The sequence below is a fragment of the Labrus mixtus genome, chromosome 12, assembly GCF_963584025.1.
Source record: "Labrus mixtus chromosome 12, fLabMix1.1, whole genome shotgun sequence".
Taxonomy (NCBI): domain Eukaryota; kingdom Metazoa; phylum Chordata; class Actinopteri; order Labriformes; family Labridae; genus Labrus; species Labrus mixtus.
The window spans coordinates 21,002,185-21,025,984 of record NC_083623.1 but is presented as its reverse complement, the minus strand read 5'-3'; the positions used below and the strand labels follow the sequence as shown (position 1 = coordinate 21,025,984).

The 23,800-nt window shown below is 39.8% G+C and overlaps 1 protein-coding gene across 1 annotated transcript; it reads right to left on the bottom strand.

The window, feature by feature from the left end:
• Positions 1–107: 107 nt before the first annotated feature.
• On the bottom strand, positions 108–23,574 carry tshr (thyroid stimulating hormone receptor). Its single transcript, XM_061052523.1, has 10 exons — positions 23,097–23,574; positions 15,540–15,611; positions 14,480–14,554; positions 11,396–11,470; positions 10,697–10,771; positions 10,050–10,127; positions 9,464–9,532; positions 7,827–7,904; positions 3,523–3,711; positions 108–3,056 (listed from the first exon to the last, which is right to left on the bottom strand). Exons 1-10 carry the CDS (start codon positions 23,261–23,263, stop codon positions 1,598–1,600), a joined length of 2,337 nt encoding a protein of 778 aa, XP_060908506.1. The 5' UTR covers positions 23,264–23,574; the 3' UTR covers positions 108–1,597.
• Positions 23,575–23,800: the final 226 nt, after the last annotated feature.

Sequence of the window (23,800 nt, the reverse complement as noted above, 5' to 3'; positions counted from 1 at the left end):
CTGAAAATAATGTCCTGTTAGTCTGTTAAGAATTTACAGAGTGAGTCAAGTCTGGAACACAGCGAGAAGGTGCCATTTTTAATATTTTCAACTTTAAAGTTATAGAAGTTCTTCCATTCTTGAGGTTTGCCCCATTCCAAATTTGCTGATGCTTTGAGAGTGCATTATTGTGATATGGATTTGGGAATATTGTACCCCTTCTTAACACCAAGTCAAACTGTCTTGCAGTCTGGTCAAATATCTTCTTGACAGATTTGGAAGAAAAATTAAAAAACGTCTGAAATTATCCCTTTTTCCTGGAAAGTCCCTCCAGTTCATCTGTATGTTGCCTTGAAAAATGTCACCCAGCAGATGAAATGCTAACCAGATGTTAAGCTGCCATTGGAAGAGGGTGTCCTTTAACTCATAATAGCTCAATATTGCATAAGTCAAAGTGGTGATACTCAAACGTGCCTCAGTTGTATTTGCTTTAAGCTCCCCCAGTGAAGGCAAAGCTATCTCTGCTGATTGTATAAGTCACATGTTTCCGTGAGAGGATGGAAAAATATCACGACCATGCAAGAAAAACAACCATGACATTCCAGAGGAGAGACATGGCTTTTTCGGTATATATTTGCGATTATCATGCCTGTCAGTAATTTGTAGAAAATTGCTAATAATCCAAATATTTCTTGTGTTTACTTTTGTAATTGGATCACATGCTCTCTGGAGATGAGGACGTACCTCTTTAAACTGTTTTTTAAAATCAATGTGAACATTTAAAGTAATGGCATTTGGTTACATTAAAAAAAATCGCAATAAAAAAACAAACTCAAGTACACATTTTTTATATAGCCAAGAAGGTTTACATCAATATGGTGAAGGTATACACAACATAATAGTCAAATTTGCACCATAATAACACAGTTTCTCAGCATCACATACCCTGCTATATTGTTTATAAATCAAAAAGAAAACTACAAACGAACCATAACCCTACAAAGAATAGTACCATTTTTGTCCATAAACCACCAAACACTACTGTGTATTTACAAAGCATAAAGACTATGGAAGTGCAGTGTTTTTATCCATCCATATATTTGATAAAGTTTCCACTATGAACGCACTGAGCCAGCAGGCTGTCCTTAAACACAATGACCAAGTATAAATATGGCTCCTCACTATAGCCATAAAAAGTCTGTTATATTTCCTTTTCTATCAATGCAATATTGTGTGGCCATAATTAAAGATAAAGTTCATCATATAATTAAAGATGCTGAAAAGATTGATGTTATTCATACTTATGTTCCTATATCTGAGTTTTTATCTTAAGAATTGGTCCTCTAAATAGCTTTGTTCTGGCCAGACCCTTCAAATAGAAAGGATCATAAGTTAGATGAAGTCGGGCTCATATTTCAGAAAACTGGACAACTGGAACCATAAAATCGTCACAGCCGAAATTGTGAAAACAGCTGAACTTGGCCTGAGAGTTGAAGCAGATACAGAATACTGGACGTCCCTGTTAAATATCCTAGCAGGTCCGTCCACAAACACTTCAAGGCCTCTCCTCTCCCACCTGAACTTGTCTTGCTTCAGCTACCTCAAGCTGGTGTTTGGCTCACGTGTTCAGCCTGTGGTTCTCTTCATGACTCGTATTCTGGCAGACGGGTTGGTGGTAGGTATGTCCACAGCACTTCTTCAGGTTGATGGGCACCTCTTCCTGACTTCCTCTTCCACGTTTTCTAAACTTATCCTTGTCTCTGCGGACCTGAGATGTCCCGCTGCTGCCCTTCGAGGAGACTGTCTGGCCTCTGAACAGCTGTGCTCGCTGCTGACAAAGACCGATCTTACTGAGGAGGATGAATATGTCCCCCCTGAAAGCCTTGGTGAAGATGGCGTAGAGGAACGGGTTGGCACAGGAATTTAGCGGGTAGAAGAGCACCAGTAATATCTTGGAGTTGGACACGGTGATTAGCGGCCGGTCCAGAACAGCTGACATGGCGTAAAAGGAGATAGGAGCCATACACAGGAAGTCAGTAAATATGAGGACAGCCATGCGCTTGGCGATGTTGGTATCCTTGGATCCAGATCGGTAGTGGGGGTTGTGCACTGCACAATAGATCTTGATGTAACAAGCACAGATCACCAGAAAGGCAAGGATGTTGAGGACCAGAACTGACAAGATGTAAACCTGGGCCACCGTGGACTGAGTGTCCATTGGGAGACAGATGCTAACCCTCTGGTAACTGCTCACCCCGACCAAAGGGAACAAAGCCAGGAGTAGGCAGAAGATCCAGCCGCCAAGCATCACTGCTGCCGCATGGTGCAGACGTAGCTTACGGTCCAGTCGCATAGCAAAGGTGATTGCGTACCACCTCTCCACAGTGATCACCGTCAATGTGTAGACTGAAAGCTCACTGGCAAACACCGTGAAAAACCCAGCAAGTCCACAGCCAGGGCCCGTCTGCCAGTCTATAGCGTGGTTGAAGTACTCAGATCGTGTGTGGAGGTCTACAGAGGCGATAAGCAGCAGATAAATGCCCATGCACAGGTCCGCAAAGGCCAAGTGACACATAAGGAAGCGGGAGACTGAGAGCTTGTAGTGGCTGGTGAGCAGCACCAACAGCACCACAACATTTCCCAGAACAGCCAGCAGACTCACAAACCACACAGAAACTCGCAGGAAGCCAAAACCCATTATGTCCTCACAAGGATTGAACTCATCGGGGACTGGTGCACACGCCACCTCCTCTCCCTCATCACACACCACATAATCGAGTAAGCGACTGTTAAAATCTTGGCTGGTGTCCTCCTGGGGGTTCTTGAGGGTCTCTCCAAAACCCACATCCTCATCTGGCAGGCCCCCGAAGTAAGCCTGGTAATGGAGGCTGCCATGGTAGTCGCCTCTCCTCCAGTTTTGCTGGGACTCTTTGTGGCCTTCATCGTTTTGCTCATCGTCTGGGACGGTTTCCAGCATGCTGTCCCCTTGGAGGGAAGGCACGCTGAGGGGTCCCACAGAGCGCTTGTGATGCTGGTCTTGGAAAACGGACAGGTTACACACCTTGTAATCCCAAAAGCTGAAAACACACACACAAGAATACACAGAAGATTGAGTCCATCTATTCTACTTTATTAGACAAAAACACACCTGGCTTCTTCCTCGCCGGTGCTTCATGTCAAAGCAAATAAATAATACATCCAGTTGAGGAAAAGAGATTTCTGTTTTGAGAGTCATTATTAGTGGGGCTCAACCTTCTTCCTAAAATAACAGCAATGACTGACACTAATTATGGCAGCACTGAAAGGAGTTATAGGTAAACAGGGCAAAAAGTTAATCCAATCCTTGCCAAAATCCACATCATACAAGTGCAGCTATTCGTTCACTTAGGTAGTTTGTTCAAATATAATGAAAACACAGACTACCAGAGCTTTCTATTTGACTCTGTTTGACTTTTACTCACTTTCTTCCTCTTGACTTTTACGAGTCTCTTAAGTACCTGTAATGAATACATAATGCAGAATTACATTTGTAAAAAAGCTCACCTTCGTTTCTTCTTGAGGTTTTTGAAGCCACAGCAGTGACTTGGATAGGTGAGGTTGGCGGTAGTCAGGTGTTTGAATGTTTTGATGGGAGGCAGTTTCTTGAGGGCCCAAGCATTGAGCGCCTTCAGCTCTCTGAGAGAGTTCATGCCTGTGGTTGGCAGAGAGGTGACCCCTGTGACGGACACGTCTCTAAGACAGAAAGGGAATACAATCATCTCAGAGGATATAATAAGTAAACATAAAATGGCTCCAGATTGACGCCCCTGATTTAATGACTCTGTAGTCTACTCTAAGACTTTTTGACTTAGTCTTTAATAAGCATGTTTTTCTCCTGTTGTCCATCAGCATGTTGCATTCTTTGTGTTCTGCCAGATGAAAAAATATCAAAACTAATTATGAAATGTAATACTTTCGCAGACTGCATTGCTTCACTCTTCTTGGGGCAGCTGAGGCTCAGAGGTAGATGTTGGTCATCCTAGCTCCTGTCAACCCTAAATTGCTCCTGAAGGCATTGGTGTGTTTAGGTCCCGATCAGCACTTTTACTTTGTGATTGTTGACAAGAAGAGTCAAAAAATTTGAGAGGTCAAAAGTACCAAAGCACCAAGCTACCATAACAAGTAACAAGTCATTTCCTGTTGATTTTCTCAAGATCTCGATAACATAACAAAGCTGGTTTTCCCATTATAACATATTTATTTATTGTGTTATCTCAAGATAACAAAGCTTTTCGTCTTATGATAACGGGCTAATTTTGGGCCATCTAGAAAACAAAACAACAAGCTTGTTGCTGAGATAGGTCGGACAAAGACATTGCCCACACTAATGAGGTAAGTCAATTCTGTACCCTGGAGGTACAAGATAATTAAGTTGAGATCTCAAGAAAATAACTGGAAATGACTCATTATCCCTGGGCAGATTGAGTAAATATATTGTCTGTACAAAAGCCAGAAAAGTGCTGTATAAATGCAGACCATTTGCCTCTTACATTTCTACATCATTGCAGCAATGAATGTTAAGTCCACTGCAGGCCTATAGGCACAGGTCAGTGTAGTCTGTTAAATGTTGAATTGTAATCTTGGTGCTGCCCCTTGTGAACATTTTATCTTTCATGGCAGACAGATAAGGTCTATGTGATCCCGAGAGTACCGTTCATGGTTTTGTCTTGATGTAAGGAATGTAATGTGACTAATTGTTATGTGTATGGAGTGCTGAGGCCATGTACAAATCTAAATTAGGTCCCTGAAACAGCTGATCTTCAGCAGATTCTTTTTACTTTACACTAATAATTATACTGAATGATTTTGTTTTCATCCGGCTACCTGAAGAAGTGAACCAACATTTTTTTAAGACTCTTGAACAAGTGGTAACCTCTGGTGTTGAAACATGAAGCCAATGCTGAGCTGCAAAATGCTGCAGTTCCTCAAGTTTTGCCACATTTTTCCAGCAGAAATCAAACATTTAAAAACGTGTTCAAACAAACGCATATATATCTTATCTCTTTATTGGTCAAATCTGTAGGAGGGTCTGATAGAGGTTTTTAGTATTGGTGTCAATACCTGGCTAGCTCGCATAAACGGAGCCTGGGTCTTTTGAAGGTGGTATGCTGTTCAGGTTGCTCTGGTAACTAAGGACCATGTGACACAGGGGCAGACTTGGGATAAGGTTTTTTTTTTCATTAAGCACTTATCCTTCGATTAGGGCACAAGTATCTTTTGTTTACTTCAAATAAATAAAGTAAGATAGAGTTAGCCTTTCCAATATGGCGACTGTCATCATAGGGCTTCATAACACCTCTTCAGAAAACCAACGGTTGATACCACTGAGACTATGTCCATGTGTTACATACAGTTGTACGCTCTGCAATAAACATTAGCAAACCTTTATGCAGAGCTATGACATGATGAGACCTGAGAGTTCATAGATGGATTAAATAACACCCTCCATCTGTTTCTTACAGTGAGATCCTCACTCTTCCTTCATCTTTAAACAATTACATGTGGTATTTCTTGCATTAGGCTGTCATGCGAAAGCCAGTTCAACCTCATTGGGACAAAGATATGCAGGGGATCGACAATCTCACCAACATCCTGTGTGATTCTGTTATCAGGACATTCTGTCGATCCCCCCTTCCAGGGGCCAAGCAGAGGTCAAGTATTCTCTTTTTTTCTTTAGTTTTCTAACCCATTAAAACTCTTAGTCATAGCATCTGCAGATTAATTTGATTAAATAAAAGAAACACAAGCCGAACCATCCAAAATTTGCCAAGAGCTCCAATTGTTCTTTTTTAGTCCCATTTGCTTTCCTCACTTCTCCGTCCTCTGCCCTTTCCCCCTCTCACAAGGCACATTGTGTAAGGCAGTTTAAAAAACAAAAAAGCAGCTGAAAGTCTGAGTGTGAGTCTGATTTAGTAATTCGCAGATGTTTAGCCCATGACCTCATGGAGGTGACCTAACTCAGGACAGGTTGCTCAGAGGAAGAAGTCCTGCACACACACATTTACCAAACCTGACACTAAATGGCTACATCAGAGTCCTCACAGCAACTAGATAGCCGTGGTAGAGGGTTTCAGCATCAAACACCTGTAAAAACGGGAAGTCAGCTTTGAAATCCTTCAGAGCATTAAAGAAAAACGACAGTATCAAAGAAATGTCCCTCACACGCTTGCACACAATGTGTTTCAGGTTTCCTGGCCGAAGACACAGCTGCGGAGGAATGATTTCAGCCCTTTCATGATATACAATCCACCTTTGCAGACAAGTTATGCGGTCTGCACTTTTGTAATGACAGCATTTTTGAAATCCAGCTTATTATCAAACTAGGTTTATTTTTATTTTTAAAATAAATAGGCTTTGAGTTTTTAAATTAGAATTAAACCTATCATACTTTGCTTTCTTGCTTGGAGTAAGATAAGAATATTGATACCACTTTAATTTGTGTTTGGTAAAGAAAAGCAACAGTAAGCACCCTAATAAGCTTAACATGGATAACACAAAGACCCGAAACAAATACTATTTTGACAACAAATTCCAGTTTTCCGTAGAAGTATTAAATCTGATAAGAAGCACAAAGCTTCACATTAATGAATGCAGCTCAGTTAAAACCCTTTGACTCACTAGGAGAAAAGGAAGTTAGTGTCAGTTGTTAGTCTGTTGGGGTTCCCTTCCCAATAACCACCTGCTGAATACATTGCCCCGTTTATTGCACGGCAACTTAAAGGAAGAATGTTCAACATTTGACACATAAATACAGCAGAAATTTAAGTATATCCTATGTAAATGTCTCTCTGAGTCATGACTGTCTATAATGAGTGAGACGCAAGCGTCCCGGCAGTTTTACATCATGTTTAAATGGACGGGACGGCCTTGAGTATAAAGCTGTTTTAGTCAAGGACTAGAGAAAAGAAGAATAACACAGTTTTCTCAATGCTTATATGGATGCCATGCAAGTGTTTTCAGATCACGCTCATTCCGTGTACATTTATGTGGAATATGAAGCTATGAGTTAACCAAAGTGTGCTAACATTTAGCCTGCTAACACAACAATGCAGGCCACAGGCAATTGCAGCTCGAGCAAAGGACAATTTTGTCTGCCGCTTGCGCTTAACAGTGCTTAATTATGGTGCGTTCTAATTCATTCGAGTGGAGAGGGGTTGGAAAAAATGCTCATAAAATGAGCTAAAATAGATTTTATTATTCACATAAAACTTAAAATTTCCACAGATTGGGAAGTGATAATGTGGACAAGATCTTTGAGAATCAGCGAAGCACCTGACTGAGTTTTTCTGCCTCATCATTGTTGAAGTCGGTTCATTTTCTTTATTCACCAGTCTGTAAAAACATCGCTGTAACCCAAAGCATGTTCTGTTGCCTGTTAACTTCATGTGCCATCTTCAGTTTTGTGGCGTTTTCTGTCATGGCCTGCAGCTTTAGCATTTATAAACCTCTCTCCTCTGTTGTTATCCTCTCCTTTGTCTTTTTCCCTCAGTGAACAGACTCATGTCAAATTAACCGGACTTCTTTCCATGGATTGATATGATATCAGTTAGTCCTCAAGAGTGTACGATAAGAGCTGCGTCCCTAACAACCATCCGGTTTTCATAGTAACAGTTTGTTCTTCTTAACAACGGTGATCTATCGAGGGACAGCAGACTGTTGCTTTGCATAATTGGCCAATCAGAATCAAGTATTCAACACAGCCGTGTAACGGATATGTTTAAGGCAGCCTGTGTGTGGGTAACAAATGACTTTAATTGCAAACACAGTTGATAACAGAGGCTCAAATTTTAAACCCTCTATGTACTTACAGAAGCAGAGGGCCGCTGATGGTGTCTGCAAAAGCCCTGTCATCCATCTTGGTAAGATATTTATTCCTGTGAAGGTAACTGGAGAAGAAAAAAGTTAAGTTCATTAAGAGGGAAGCTATTCTTCATATTTCAGTCTGACTGACAGAGGTGAGGCATGATATTTTGCCGACCTCTCATCACTGCACATTTCTCTGTTTATTTGTTCTCATTTCAGGGGTGAATTATGACAGAAAAGGTCTCAACCAGGTTGTTGATTTAAATTAGACGGTGTAAGACGTGGTGGCCTACTCCTTTAACACACTGCTCCCTCACTACACATCTCCCCCAATCCCTTAAATCTAATAAGGATAATAGACCTGTAAGGGGTGTGTTTTTCTTGGTCAGGCTGAACTGGGATCAGTGCTCTCCTCAGAGCAGAGCAGGAGCCAGCATAAACAACAATGTGCAAAGTCTCACTAGTCACAGAGCAATGGCTAAATTAGACTCTTATAACGATGCGTGTAGGTGTTGCAAAAGAATAAAAGTAATACCATTAATATCTCATATCCTGAATATGTAGGATACTGGACCAGGACCAGACAAGAAAAAGGAAAACATGTTGCATCAAAAGAGGGAAGGGAAGACATTCTTACCCTTGTCTCATAATTTATCCCACTGAGGTAATTGAATATGAGTGTGAAATTGATTTCTTCAAGTCTGACACAGATTGAGGGTCCAGTGTCACTGAGTGTAGAGTCAAACTCATAATGCAGACTTCCTCATACCCACTATCGGAAACATTTTTCCCATGAGAATTCCGGCTTACTAATCAAGAGTTGGGCTCGAGCCGTTTTAGAGAACATATGAGACGGCATAGACCCAACAGTGTTCCTGCTTCTTTTGTAGAGCAACTTTGGGCAAAGAAAAACACATGCCAGATGTCAGAAACGATTTAATCCAGCCTTTACACAGAGAAGCCTAATTTTTGGAGAAATGTACGACCTCTTAATCAACTGATTTTGGTGACCTTGTGAAATATTGGATACACTGGATAAAAAAGAAATGCTCTTTAAAAAATGATTTCCAAAGAAAGAAAGCTACAGAAGGGGAAACAAATCAAATGAAAAATATTCACATAACGCTGCCATAACACGGCTAATATTATACAGTATGGCAGATTTTTTAATTAGTCAGTGCGTAGTGAACAAAATTGTTCAGAAAATGTTTGTACATATTAGCTTTCTTCCCGAGAGTTAGATGATAGGTGTATGCTAAATATGAAGCTACAGCAGGCAGCATGTTAGCCTAGCTTGATTAGAAGACTAGAAACAGAGGGAAAATCGATAGGCTACCTAAAAACTTAATTATATAAAAAGTACATGTGGTTCGATGCCTTAGTAAGTCAACATAGGAGGTGCTGTTGGGTAGTTTTTGCTTGGATTGAGAAAGGCTTGTTGTTTCCTGCTGTTTGTCTTTAAGCTAGGCTAGGCTAGGCTTAACAGCTATATGGCATATTTAGCAATCAGACAAAACTGTGGTATCAGTTCTTTCATCAAACCCTTAACTAGACAGCAAAAATAATATTTTAAAATGCCTTAACAGGTACCAAATCAATTAATCAAGGTGCTACTGTCGTCCATATAACAAAAAATACTTACACTTGATCTAGCCTTGTCCCATTAAAGGCATGATGGTGAATTTCTCTGAAACCGTTTCCGTACAACATCCTGGAACAAAATGTAAATGTTTAATATAAGAAAACATCACTGATTAGCATCACTCGAAAAGGGTTTCCTAAGGTTTATAAACCAATCCGCTGATATTTCTCCATGAGCCTCATCCATTTCAGCCTAATGACAGAAATAAAGACCTCCTTATTTCCCATTCTAAAATGAGGTTTTATCTGTCTGTGTAATTTTGCGGTCTATAACCCAATATTTCCTTTAACATGCCGTTTTAGGGATTAAAATTGCAATCCCTCTTCCCTCAAACCCAAACCTAAATGCAACACATGATTGCATGTTGTGTATGACCGTCTCTGTGAACTTTTTTTTTTTGCTATCTCTGGCAGATTCAAGTGAGTTCAGAGTGAGGACATACTTTTAAAGTGAGGTCATCTTGGCCAATCCCCATTTGGCTATTTTAGGCTTTGGGTTCAATTTAGGGATAAGGGACATTCAATCGTACTGTAGAAATATACGTGTCTGTATGTAGATGAATGTGGATGCTTTGCAGATTACTTACACTGTCAGCACGTCGCTCGTGATGCCACGGAATGAGTTGGCTGGAATCTCAGTGATGTACGGATGGTCTGCAATTTCCCTGCAAAAAAACACACCACACATAGCATATATATTAAATGAAGTGGTTTTGTATATAAATAAGATGGCCTACATTAAGGGGATGATACAAAGATGTGACAATGGAGGAAGTTATACAAGGAAGATGCTAATTGACCCAAAGATAAAAATACAAGAAGACACACAAAGTACAAACTTGCTGATGTGACATGTTGAAGACAAGTTAGACAATTTAAAAAGGGAAGTAGTTGTTAGTGGTGGTATTTCTTAAAATTGAGATTACTTTCCCCCAAATCAATGTTGTGTCCCTCTTTAATAAATCCCTTTTTAGTCTTTTTGACATTTGCAAAAAAAATCTCTTTTTGGCATCGAACACCCATCCATCTCTCTGTTCCTTAAACAGTATACAATGTAGATCATGAAAATCATGGCTCATCGTCTTACTGACAGTCTCTCTGGTTTATGATGGCCAGAGTAATGGCTCTGAATTAATATGGCGATTCATTGCTGATATTAAACTGCTACAAGTTGTGTCTTCAGCAAGGATGAAAACTGATTTATGTGCTTAGATTAAAAGTTACAGCAACTCACAGCATGAAGTTCTGGTCATTAGAGCGGATGTTGCTCAAGTCAGGGAAGAAAGTGAGGCCGGTATTGAAAATTCCCCTGAAAATAAGAGTATATTAACAGTCAGTGCATCTGTGAAACAAAAAGGAGGCTTTTCAAGCTTCTTTACACAAGTTCGGAAAAATTATGGATTTTTTTATGTTGTAGTGAATTTTTGGGATTATATCGAAAATGCAAAAATAACATAACATTTCTGCAGATGACATCATTTAAAGTATCTCCATTCGTTTATTGGCATATTTATTTGTGATTCCAAACAAGCGAGTTGTCTTCCAAGCCTCAGATTCTTTTAAGGACTTTTAAGTAACTATGAGATCGGGCTAAAGTACACAGCTGTGGCCTACATTAAGGAAACAACAACCTATAATTTTGTAGCAGAGAGTCAAATATTTACAGATGACTGACAACTTCCCTTCTCTGGCCAAGCACGTCAAATTTCTTCTAAGTCATAATGAGTGTGCAGTCAGTTTTCTGAAGTTAACCTGTATCACTGCATTAAACTCAAATGAAGCACAGCTCAGTCCTTCCTGCACAATGCTACGAGAATATCGCAATGTCTAAATTATTGCCAGACTAAAGCATTTTAAGCATAAACCACTCATCTTTTTGGATTACTATAATGGTGTCAGTATGTGGAATTCAATGAGAGAAAAAAATACTCACAGGTATTTGAGGTTTGGGAGATTTTTAAAGGCTTCTGGGTCAACGTAGGTCAGACTTTTTGCATTGCGTAGCTCTCTGAAAGAAGAGACGAGGAAAGATTGACTAAAGATGCAAATTAACAAAAACTAATTAGGAGCACATGTAAAAGACTCATTTAGAAACACACACTGTCTTGAAACCTGCTGACAGCACAGGACAAGGTGCATGCCAGCGAGCAAGAGGGGAAACTCGGTGTAGACGGCCAGGGCCGGAAGTACAGTCCAATTAGTGTTTCATTAGTGTGTTTACTCTGGTCCGCCCTAGGCTGAACACCTCTCTCTGCTGTCTGAAGACATGTGGTTCTCTGGAACGTGTGTGTTGGCACTTCTTCACACACCTGGCAAACCACACTGAGCCCAGCAGACGGACGTCAATATAAGTCTCTGAGTGGGAGAGGTTCATCATCCTCGAGCTGCTGTAAAAAGGCTAGAGCTACACTAAAATGTCAAGGGCTAAATTTATATTTGCTAATAAAACCATCACATAGTCTGTCAAGCAAACTGCAAAACTTCTGAGTGGCAGCACATGAGGTAAGGCAAATAGTTTAAATCTTTGTCACAACTCTAAAGTTTTAAAGTCTTAGGGTTGTTCAAAGAGTGCTGATTGGTAAAGTTTGAGTTTTTTAGAGTGATAGGTGGTCCTAGCAAAGGTGTCTTTGGCTGCTCATTTAAATTAATCTATCTAAAGAAGTTTGTATTCTTGAGTCTTGTCTTTCTAAAATGCTAAAGTCGTTGAGGTAAATGGCAGGAAAAAACTATTTTGTCATCAAGTCTAGCAGCATCTGGGTTCTAAGAAATTGGAAAGTGCCATAGACTGCAGTTCCTTGACTGGCCACTTGAGGCTGGCTCCGAAATTAGTCAATTCCCAATTAAACCCGTATGAAATGCATAGACTTTGCATAGAACCTTTTCTGTGAATCCTACCACACTGCCACCACATATACTCTCTGGAAAACTGCTACCATAATCCCTAACCCAAAAAACCTCGGCCCAATAAACCCAACCACCCCATTGCTCTCACGTCCTTAATAATGAAGTACATGGAGAAGCTGCTGCTGAATCCCATTCTGCCATTTTTTTGCCTCAGAAATGGATCCCCCTCCAATTTGCATACAAGACTGAGAGGGGCACATAGGACCCTTTGGCCTGTCTCCTGCACCTCCTTCTTCAGCACCTGGACTTCCCATGTCACTTTGTCATGATCCTCTTTGTGGACTTCAGCTCTGCTTTAAACCAATTCCAAAGGCTTCTGATGATCCATGTTACATCAGGTCAACACCTCCTCCTGCCTGATACACCTCATTCACATGTTCCTCAGTGCAGCTCGGCACAACCAAATCACCTGTTCTAGCCACTAACACCGGAGCACCACAGGGATGTGTATTGAGCCCATTCTTGTACACACACTACACCAATTACTGCACCAGCCCATCACCCACATCCTTTGCCTCAAATAGTCAGATGACAAAGCCCACCAGCATACCAGTGGCATCCAAAAAAGAGCCATCAAAGACTGTCAGCCATCCGCAAACTGAAGGGTCTTTATGTTGCCCCCCACTTTCTCCTGCTGAAATACATGATTCAGCCCATCCTACTGTACTGACCCACCTGCTTCTTCCACGTGTTATCTGTTCAAAACAGGGCCAAACTCACACCCATCACAACCACAGCTATATAATATCTACCCAATTTATATCCTGTAGGCTACATGACTCTAACTTAATTCTGTTGCTGCTGCTGATAATATAAAACACACAAAAATGTATTTTCCCCACATGATCAATGATATGAAAATAAATCTTTGTCTATTTGATGATTCCATAACTATATGATAAAGATTCATAATTATCGCACCTATTTGTATGCCAAAATATTACCAAAACTTAGATTCAGCTAGTAAAACTGTCAGTTTTTGCTTCCCAGTAAAAAGAAAGAAAAAAGAACTCCTGACATTGGTGGTTTCTCTTGATGCTGGCATGATCCAACCTTCACCCAGCCCCCTCTGAATTCTGCTCCCACTGCAGTCCCTGAACCACAGCTGCTGTCGGCCTCAAGCAGCCAACAGGAAGCCCAGCATTAATTTGTGTCTGACCCTGAAGGAAACCTGAGAGAGATGCCATTATCTGCTGTATGGCACTGCACCACACCAATCAGAAGCAAATGGGCCCCGGAGATCCAAAATACACCACCAAGACAAAGATAAAACCCTCCGCGAGCAGTCTGAATGATTGTTTCTGTCTGTATTTGGATGTCTGGAATTCAGCAGCTAATAAGAAAAGACTTACAGGAAGCATAATTTCGATTAAAAAAAATGGCCAAATGATGTGCACACATTCATTAAGTCATGTCAAATTAATTCTTAAAGATGTAAATTATAGCTACTGTCTCAAACTGCTACTCGCTCCCACATTTAATGCTGTAATAAAAGTGGAAACAAACTGCTAACACACAAACTGCTACATTACAAGAAGCTGAAACAAATCTTTCACATAGTCAGGTAGCTTTGCAGTAATATATGAAGTGCTAGAAGGTTCTCTGCTGGAAAGTGTGTGGTCCACCCGGAACCTCAGCCATAAATCTCTATCCCATAATTGAGAATAGAGTGCACCTTGCTCAAATTTTTCCCCTGAGCTGCTTCAACGAGAGCTGCAGCATAAAAAGTCGAGGAGAGAGGCCAAATACTGACTCATTCTGACTGTCTGATTAACCCAGGCGTAGTTATAATGTGCCAGATAAATAAGTTATATCTTGAATGAAAGTGTTTCTAATCTAATTTGAATGTTCTAATCTCACAACAGGGTGGTTTTTCTTCTTTTTTTTTGGAATTGTCAGTGAGGTCAAACTTCTCTGAACCCTTTTGAAGAGGAGCAGTGAGCTGAGGTGAGCGTGGGAGATAAATAAGTTTCTAATGTGTTTCTCCTTCGCTTTCATTTGCTTTGTTCAAGGTTTAAAACATAAGCTTCTTTTTCTTTCTCCAGAGGGCAAATGGAACAGCCTAATCAATAATGATCGATAGAGAGCGTGCCCTTCTCCTTGAGTTACTTACATGTTGGTGATTTTCTTCAGGCTGTAGAACGAGTGCCTCTCAAGCCTCTGCAGCGTCACATCCACCGATATATGGCTGCAAGAAACACACACACAGCTTATTCAGAATCTAATGTACAAACTGCCTTTTTATATCAAATATCTAGCTTTTTTTAACCATGTGCAAACAAAACATTCCACTTGTTTTTTTAAAAATTTCTTTAAAAATGTTCCTAAGCCTGCAACCATTTCCTGAATTTATCAACCCACCTTGTTCTTAAGCCTCCAAAGTCGCGGGTTATTTTACAGGTACGCACCCCGCATCTACATTACACAGTCATCAGTCACTCTGCTCTCATTTATTTTTACTTGGTAAGAAGTACGCTCTTTAAATAAACCATGATCATAGCTCTCTCCAGCAAAGTTAAAAAATACTTACTCATATCTTTATCATCGTAGCTGGTACTCAGCGTTTAATAAAGCTGACTCAATGTTCACAAGGCGAACTATCAGCCTGTGATATTTTGTTGGTTTTCAACCATGCAGTCTATCATTTTATCTGGAAAACTAACATTAAGAGTAATAGGAAATATTTTGTCTGTGCACTTGTGGCTGTTTGAGGCTCACAGGCAACTTCTAATCCACCTCCGTCCCCCTTCATGCATGACTTGGACGCAGACGTCCGACTCAGTAGCCCCGGATCAAGTGTTTATTTTACCTCTACACAGAGACTTCACCTCTACTGTGAATCTAAAACCACACACCCAAAAAGCTCTGCTCGGATACCTAGTCGATGTCCAAGCCCCGCTGCGGTTAAATGACCAACATTCCTATTGAAGGAATGCATTTAGTGCTTCCAGCTGTGATTAGGAGCTGGTGGTGATCCTAAACAGAGAGTAAATCATCTGCTTGGGTGGGAGACAGAAAGGAAAGGGTGGGCAGTTTGAAAACATTCTACTTTCTGGCAAAGCGATTGAAAGAAAGCAGGTGGATTTAAGAAAACGAGTGGATTTGTGTTTAAAAACCTGACCTTGTGTACTGAGCTTGAGTTGATTAATACCAATGTATACATTGCTACTCACATCCTTGAAATGTTGACCATGTTGGCAAAGGCATCTGCAGGCACTGACGAGAGACGAGTCTCCAAAAGCCACCTGGTTAGAAAAAAAGGTAGTTAAGTATTAACAAAGACATTTTTACGCTTATTAGCTTCTTTGGCTCTTTGTTATTAGAAGGTTGCTCAAAACTTTTTGAGCATTAGCTGGATGTTTTCGGACCTGGGAGGTTAATATGTTCATGTTTTTTTGCCAAGAGTTAGATAAGCACCGATACCACTCTCAAGTCTGCATATATCTGGAGCCAGCGGTCGGCTACATAGCTTATCTTACTGGAAACAGTTGAGTATGAAGCTAACAATTTTCGGCTAAAAGCTCTGTTATCAAAATTAGTAGATCTTGTTTGTAAGATAATAACAAATTGTGCTGTTTTTAAGGGTTGTGTAAGAGACTATTTCCTGATTGGGAGTAATAGCTGGAGTCACAGCTGGTTCACTTGCATTTGATCTCCAGAAACAGTCTGTCACATAACCCCCCTTTGAAATATAAATTGTTGTTCTTGCACTTAACCTACCCAATGTCAGTTCACCTGTTACTAATTGACTAAACAAATAAGAAATCATGTCATTATATATTGATTTAGAGGTGCTGGTTTCTAGATGTGGTGCTTTCTCCACACTTTCTCCTCCTGTTTAAAGGGGTTTATGCTAAGCTAACCGTCCTATGTCTGTGATGCCAAAAACAATGTTTAGGTTACGTCGCCTGGAATACATCTTCTGTTCTGTCAGCCAAGAAGTCTTTAAAGATATATCCCAAAATGTTAAATATTTCTGGAATGAATAGCACTCAAATTTTACACTACTGTAGAAATGTTTTTGAATAAATTGACTTTTATTGTGAAAATGCTGAAGATTATCCTCACATTTCAAGACTGTAATCAAAATATAGATTTCACATATGAACTGTATATATATTTATAATATTAGCCTTTTGAATGTTCCAATTATTACAGACAGATCCAAATGGAGAGAGGAGGACAAAGAGAAGGTCAAAAAAAGAGAAAAAGGGGGAACAGATAAAAGCACCACTGTTCAATCTCAGCATAAGATGAAAGGTGTTTTTTCTAAATGACATTGGTAAAACAGACCCCCCCCCCCCCCCCCCCCCCGTTCTAGAAATGAGGGGAAAGAAACAAAGACTTGGATCAGACTGGACCTGTGCAGGCAGCCAAGAACAACAACGTCTGTGTCTGTTTAGGACAATGGTCCAGATAGTAAAGTTAGGACATAAGCATGGGATACACACACAAATACACACACACACACACACACACACATACACATACACACACACACACACACACACACACAAACACACACATACACACACACACGCGCGCGCACACACACACACACACACACACACACACACATCCACAAAGTTAAGGGAAAAGTATTACCAAATATTCACTGTAAATACCACAGGTTGTGTTGCCATGGAGATAACCTTTTTAATCAGGTATTTATTCTGACTCTCTACCCCCTTATAGCCTGTTGTAAAAATATAAGAGGTTCAAAGATACTGAAAGTGGTTTGTCACTGAGAAAATACAATGTTTTCCTTCTTGCTAAGAGTTGGATGAGCAGAGACGAGAAGGTAAAGAGGGAAATACATCTTGCTGATTAAAATATTGTCTTTGTGTAATCAATATATGAACAAATCAAACCTCCTTTGAGTTCAAACAAGAAAACGTGTTTCAGAATAAAACAAAAGAATGCTTTAAAACATTTTGTTTTTTTATTCAGGGGAATTTAGAGGTCTTTTTTTTATCTTCCAGAGAAGAAGAGCAATAGGCCAACAGAGAGCTATAGCCAGGAGCAAGTTAGCTTAACTTAGCATAAATATCCTAAAAAAGCAGAGGAGAGATGTTAACCTGAACCTGTCCAAGGTACAAAATTCATACCCACTCTTTATAAAAGGAACAATGTGAAGTTGTATATTGATCGGTTAATCTTTAAAATGAAAATAAAATAAAAACATCGGGGAAACACTTTTTAGCAGGCTCCAATTTTTTCGGGGAAAGGAAGAGGAATTTGCTAAAAAATGAAATTTAAATAATAAAAAACTAGTTTGTTACTCTTTTCCTTCTTGCTAAGCCTTTAGCAAAATGCTTGAAACATGTGGAAAAAACTAGCCTGTCACCGTCCAAAGGTGAAATATTACTTCTTCCAACACTTTTATCACTAATTAATTATCACATAGGCCTATATTATTTAAAGAATCCCAAAAACATCAAATTGTTGTTTTACGCAGGTTAGTGTTTGACACTAATTCTTGGTCAGAGGCAGAATGTTTTTTTGAGTCTACACTGACCGCCTGGCAGTTGTCGTTTTTACCCATGAAGACATGATTTATTTGACCAAACAAGATCAAATGTGCTGATAAGTTTATTAGTTTATTTGAATCAGGGACAGTGTACAAAAAAAACATTAGCCTCAGAAGAGAAGAGATGCTTTGTACCAGATTTAGCTAGCTAGCTAATTTCCATCTGTTGTCAGTTTTATTCATTTTTAACTCAAGCTAACAGGCTAATGGCTGTTTATTTATATTTAGTGAGTGACATGATTAGTGATGTATCTTCTTGTCTAACTCGCATCATCAAAAGAGAATAAGAGTATCTCTAAAAAATCTGCCTTTATTTTAAATGTTCAATGTTGGCTCTGTAACCTCAAAATTAAAATGTGGTATTCCTGTCATCATGTTTCAGATTTTGTTGTGGTGGATTTATAAATCACAACATAATGATAGTGTGGAGATTAAGATGAGAGCCACAAGGGTATCATGTTGAATTCTAGGGCCACCCTGCAGCAGGATGCACAACCAGAGTTTGTTCCACTGCATCTTTTCTCAACTCACAACAGCATCTGTATCATGTGTAAAAAAAGTGAAAGAAGAGTGACTTAGCTACCATCCTCATGCACCATCGGTTTCTCAGGGGAACAATAGACTAATTCAGAGGCTAAGATCTGACCCCTTGAGTCTAAATCTCACTCATATGTGGGGGGTCAGTCAGGAGACACAGGAGCACGGGACCCTGCAAACACTTTGACAAAGTCAAACAAACACAGGGAGACAGAGCAGACCTCGACACCAAACACCCTCTGTAAGAACCGCCGCGTTTCGCCGCCACGCTCAAACCCAAATAACCAGCATGCATTTTCCCTCAGGAGCGTGTGGAGAAGACCAATGAGCCGATCTCGGAGGTTTGAAGAGAAAAGTACTCCTCCAATTTGTCATTTTGGAAAGAAACCTTTGAAAACAAACAGGTTGGATATTGAGTTTGAAGTGGGTAGAAACCACATAATTCATAATATTCATTGTCAGCACAACGTAACTGTGTTTACTACGGGCTCGGTCGCATTTTGATTTGTAATGGTCTGTGGTGACTAGTAGAGAGGGTTGCTTACATATTCTGCAGCACGTTTCAACTTTCTCCAGTATGATTCTGTGTGGCAAAACAAAATGACGAAAAAACAAAGTGGTAAGTGTTGATGCACAATGCCTTATCTTTACGTTTTTTTTTATCATAGGTAATATGTCAAATCAGATCATTTTCTCATAAGAGGTACTTATTGCAGAGTGTCAAGTAACAGTAATAATTTCCATTACACGAGCCATCGGTACAAATTATTAGCTGGACAACTGTCAGTACTTCCAGTAATCTCAGCTTCATCTCATGATGTCCAACGTCCCCATTTCTTTTTGTACAATTAATCCCAGTCCTCATCTGTGACCAATCAGAAAACAGCATTAGAATTTCACTCATCATTCAGTTTTATGAGACGTGAGGTCAGGGGAGAGCAAATATCACGACTTATCACATGTTTAAGCATCAGTCCAAGAACTCTGAGGTTTTTTTTAAAAGACTGGAACCGCTGTATATTTTCCCTCCTTCCCTTGAAGTCTTTTTTCCCCTCTTAATTATTCTCAAATGGAACTCTCCGGGTGTTTGAGAAATGTGCTGTAGAAGGTAAATATTGTATTTGAATGCAACGTCCAGACGCAGTCACGAGTCACGCTACGCAGGCTTTTTAAGCGTGTCTGTGCTTTCCTTTCCACCTCCCTGACTCCCAGTGACACATGGAGTAACCTGCACAAGTACACGTACACACACACACACACACACACACACACACACAAAGAACTCCAAATGCTAAGTGTCCACATATGTACACTCACACAGACACGCACACATGTCTGCTTTGCATTCACTTTTTTCTTTTGTTGAACCATATTTTTACTACAAAAAGGTCACTTGTGCACATTATCTTTCTCCAATAACAAAATTAGATTTGTTATGTTTTTTTTTTATATAAAAATTTGTAAACTATTGTATCGCAAAAAAAAAAAAAGAGTTTGGAAAGCAAATCAAAAGCACAAAAAGAAGCTCCACGAGCAACACTTCTGAAAACTGCACTGAATTACTTTCAGGCAGAGAGTCAAGATTGAAACCACTTACTGTATATCTGAGAGAGGTATTGATCTTGCTGTAGAAATTAGATTATATTTCCAGAAACGTAGAACTTTTCTCAAGCCTTTTTGACCGTAAGACAAAGTTCCAATCAGGTGGATTTTGAGTCCAGTTTGGCCTTTTCAAAAATATCTATTTCTCCTTGTATGGTTACTAAATCAGTCGATTACCAGTTATTGTCCCTGCTTAAACTTCATGGATGTTTTATTTTTCCAGTTCATGGACTTCTGTAATGAGAAAAAAACGAGCTGATATTCTAATATCAGAAATGAGCCCTCAGCAGGAATAGAATAAAGCTGCTCTGCACCAGCCTGGCGTGGGCAGCAGGGTCATCCATTCCTCTGTGTGTGTGTTCAGCAAAATCCTAACCTCCTCATGCCTCGTCTGCCCTGACATCTCACTCAATACAAAGTCTATTTCGGGCTTATTGGGCAGATTTTTTTTTTTTCGGGAGGGATGACAACCCAGTGCTTGGTGGCATGCTTTCATGTCTCTGTATCCTCCTGCAGGGCTTTAGGTAAACTTTGGGCAGGAATGTGAGTTCATATTTTAGAGCACAGAATCGGAGCAGTGATCGGGAGCTAATTTCATGTGATGGGTGCTGTTGGAGGTGATGCAAAGAGGTGTTTGATGAAAGGGTGGTCCAATAAATTCTGAGAAAGAAATTAAAAATATCATTACATTGCTTGTGACCTTCAACTTCTCCTTAATATTTAATTAATAAACCAAACAGCAGTGCAAGTGAAGAGGTCTGTGAAAGAGTAACAAGTGTCAATATTGTAATCCACTTGATAATTTGTGAATTCAACTTTTACTATTATAACAGCACTCCCTCTTAATAACAAGATAGCCCTGCTACAGCAAAGCAAATATCAGCATCCTGAAATGCTTGCAGGAACTCACTTAAAGCAAGTTCCTTTTTGGATTCTTAGCTTGCTAGCATCCTAAAATGCGTAAATTAAAAAAAACTAGGATTAAGTGGCACAGTAAATTATGTTGGATTTGTTTTGGCACTTAATAATTGAGAATCTATTGACTCATGAATATTGAACTAGAACTAAACACAGTGTGAAGCTGAGGCTGATGGGAATATTATTTGTGAAACCAAAGTATTGGACAAATTGAAATGTTGATGTGATGATGTCAAGACCTTTAATAAAGGAATCTATTAGACATTAGTCAAGCCCCCCCATCCTGGAACGTTTGTTGTTGTTGCCCAGCAGATGAACAAACGTATATCTTTAGAAGAAGAAAAAGATGGATTAATATGCAAAATTTTCCAATCCCTTAGAAACTGGTAAAGCATTGCTTGAACAATAACATCTGTAGTTAAAAGACAGACTGCACTACTGTCCCACAAGCACTACCCCCCCCCCCCCCCCCCCCTTTTAACAATGTGCAATGCAATACATCTGGCTCTCCCTTTATGACAAACTGCTACATCTTTCGGGTAAAATGCTCAATAAGTGTGATTAAGGAAAGTGTTATTTCTCCAATAACCTCACCCAATGGTTCAGGTTATACAATGACACAGCACTGTCTGAGTTACTATCGAAGAATGATGGATTTGATGAAATGCCCGTTCTAACTCTTTCACTTCTATGTTTTGACACATGCCACGGAGTCCCTCTGAATGGCATGTGTTTCCATCACTCAAGGCCATAGCAAACTGGTCGCACTGTGTTGCATAATTTTCGCACCGTACTTAAGCAATTTAGGATGTGTAAAAGTGCCGCTACGTTTTTCAGACGTGACCCTGACATATTACATCATGTCGGCTCCCAGGATTATTCACAGATTCTTTGGGGCCTCAAGATAACAAGACGGCAGATGCACACAGATCACCCCCTTTTTTTGAAACATATGTTTGTTTAAGTTCCCTAAGCTTAAGGATTCAAAAACACAATAGCCTCTACTGCACTCTAACGGTATTAACAATGTTTTTATTTTTGATCCACAATATATCATCTATACTGTACATGAGAGAAAGAAGAAGTAGCGTCCTGCTGCTCTTTCCACTTTATTCTGCATTTTACTGTAGGTTTCATCTTTTAATTTTTGGGGTTTGTCAGAGTAGATTAGACACTTAAAGATGTCACCTTGGGCTCTCAGAAATCATTAGGAAATTTGTTCACAATATTCTGACATTTTATAGACTAAGCAGTTATTTGAAAAATACTGAGTGTCAACTTAATCCTAAAAATAATCATTGGTGCGGCCTTGATTGTAGTATTATACAGTTATATGACTGTTGCTGGAAAAAAATGTTAAGGCAAGTGAAGCTTATGCATTAGAAGAGAAATAAGGTAATCTAATTATTTATCTTGGATTGTTTAAAATATCTCCTGTCTCCATAGTGCATATTCATAATAATGGACACTGGCATAAATACCCTGCAGCCTTTTCAAAGTCTTCAAATTGGAGGTCTGTTTTCTAAGTATTCCCTCTATCTTCCCTGTAGCTGTCTTTCCATCATCCTGATATCTTCAGTACGCTAATTCTGTTGCATGAAATGGTGACAATTAATAGGCTACTCTAACTCTTAGGCAATGTTGTATAAATGTGTATTGGTGAAGGACAGGTAGGCCTGAAGATTAAAAAATTATTATCATACATTTTATGTTTGAAAAAAGTTTGACTTTTTCCTCTGTTTAGTCAGGCCTACATACATTTGCATAACGATGGATATATTGTTCAATTCATCTTTTACCAAATGGCAATAATAAGTCATTATGTCATTAAAACAACATGTCAATATTAAGGATAATTTGTAAATGTGTGCCTATATCCTCACACTTCATCTGGGATACAAGTCACACTGACAACTGGGACACAGCTTGTTAGTAATACTATAATAGATGAAAAAGAATACCTTGAAATGGAATAACTACTTAACATCACAGACAGCCTTGGTCCCCCTGGGAGCACTTTGAAGTAATATTCATGAGATTATAATGATTTTTCCTCGGGGTTAAGAGCCATTTTACATTCAAAATGCATGAAAAACACCCCAGCAGAATCGTTTTTACAGATGCGTTCTGTACGCCTACTTACAGTGTCTCCATGCTTGCTGGAAACCTGGGGAGAATATCAATATCCATGCAGAAGATCGTGAGAGTCGTCCACTCGCACTTGCAGCCCTTGGGGCAGAAGTCAGCCTCCGGCTCGGCACTGATAGGGAGGAAGAGGAGCGTAAACAACGCACATGCGATCACCTGCATGCTGGAGAGCTGCTCGCTGTCAGGGTCTGTCCTCTAATACCTCAGTCTCAACTCTTAATAGTAAAAAAAAAAAAAAAAAACAGTATTTCCCCTTCACAATCAGGATGTCTGGGCTCAGATCATTGTTTGTGGTTTGTAATCCGCAGGTAGATGCAGTGAGGCAGCACCAGAGTGTTGAGCTAAGTTTCCTCTGCAGGGCCTCAGAAGTCTGTGAGAAGTTGTGGAGGTGTGGATGCTGTGTGTAGGACGGACAGCTGCAGCTCTGTGGTGGGTTTGGAGGTGGTCTTCAACTCGAAGGGAGGCTTGACTTCTGAGGCACTCTTGTGTTAGACTTGAGAACAGTTTCTCTCCTTTCCAATCATAAACCATGTTTTTCAATTTAGCTACACGTAGTGCATTGTACGTTGTACACGTCAGTAACATTTAAGGCCCACTATTTTAATCGTTTATTTTATAATGTAGGCTATAAAGCTATAAAGAAAATTATTATTTTTCCAGAAAATAATTTAAATGATAGTTGAACACAACAGAATGTTG

What these genes read in the sequence shown, in the direction of transcription:
- tshr (XM_061052523.1), bottom strand. Translation starts at nt 23,263, where the DNA reads ATGCAGGTGATCGCATGTGCGTTGTTTACGCTCCTCTTCCTCCCTATC. An exon ending in CTGAAGAAAATCACCAACAT is followed by an intron (nt 11,471 to 14,479) that starts GTAAGTAACTCA and finishes CTCTTCTTTCAG; the next exon opens with AGAGCTACGCAATGCAAAAA. An exon ending in GGGACAAGGCTAGATCAAGT is followed by an intron (nt 7,905 to 9,463) that starts GTAAGTATTTTT and finishes TTTCTTCTCCAG; the next exon opens with TTACCTTCACAGGAATAAAT.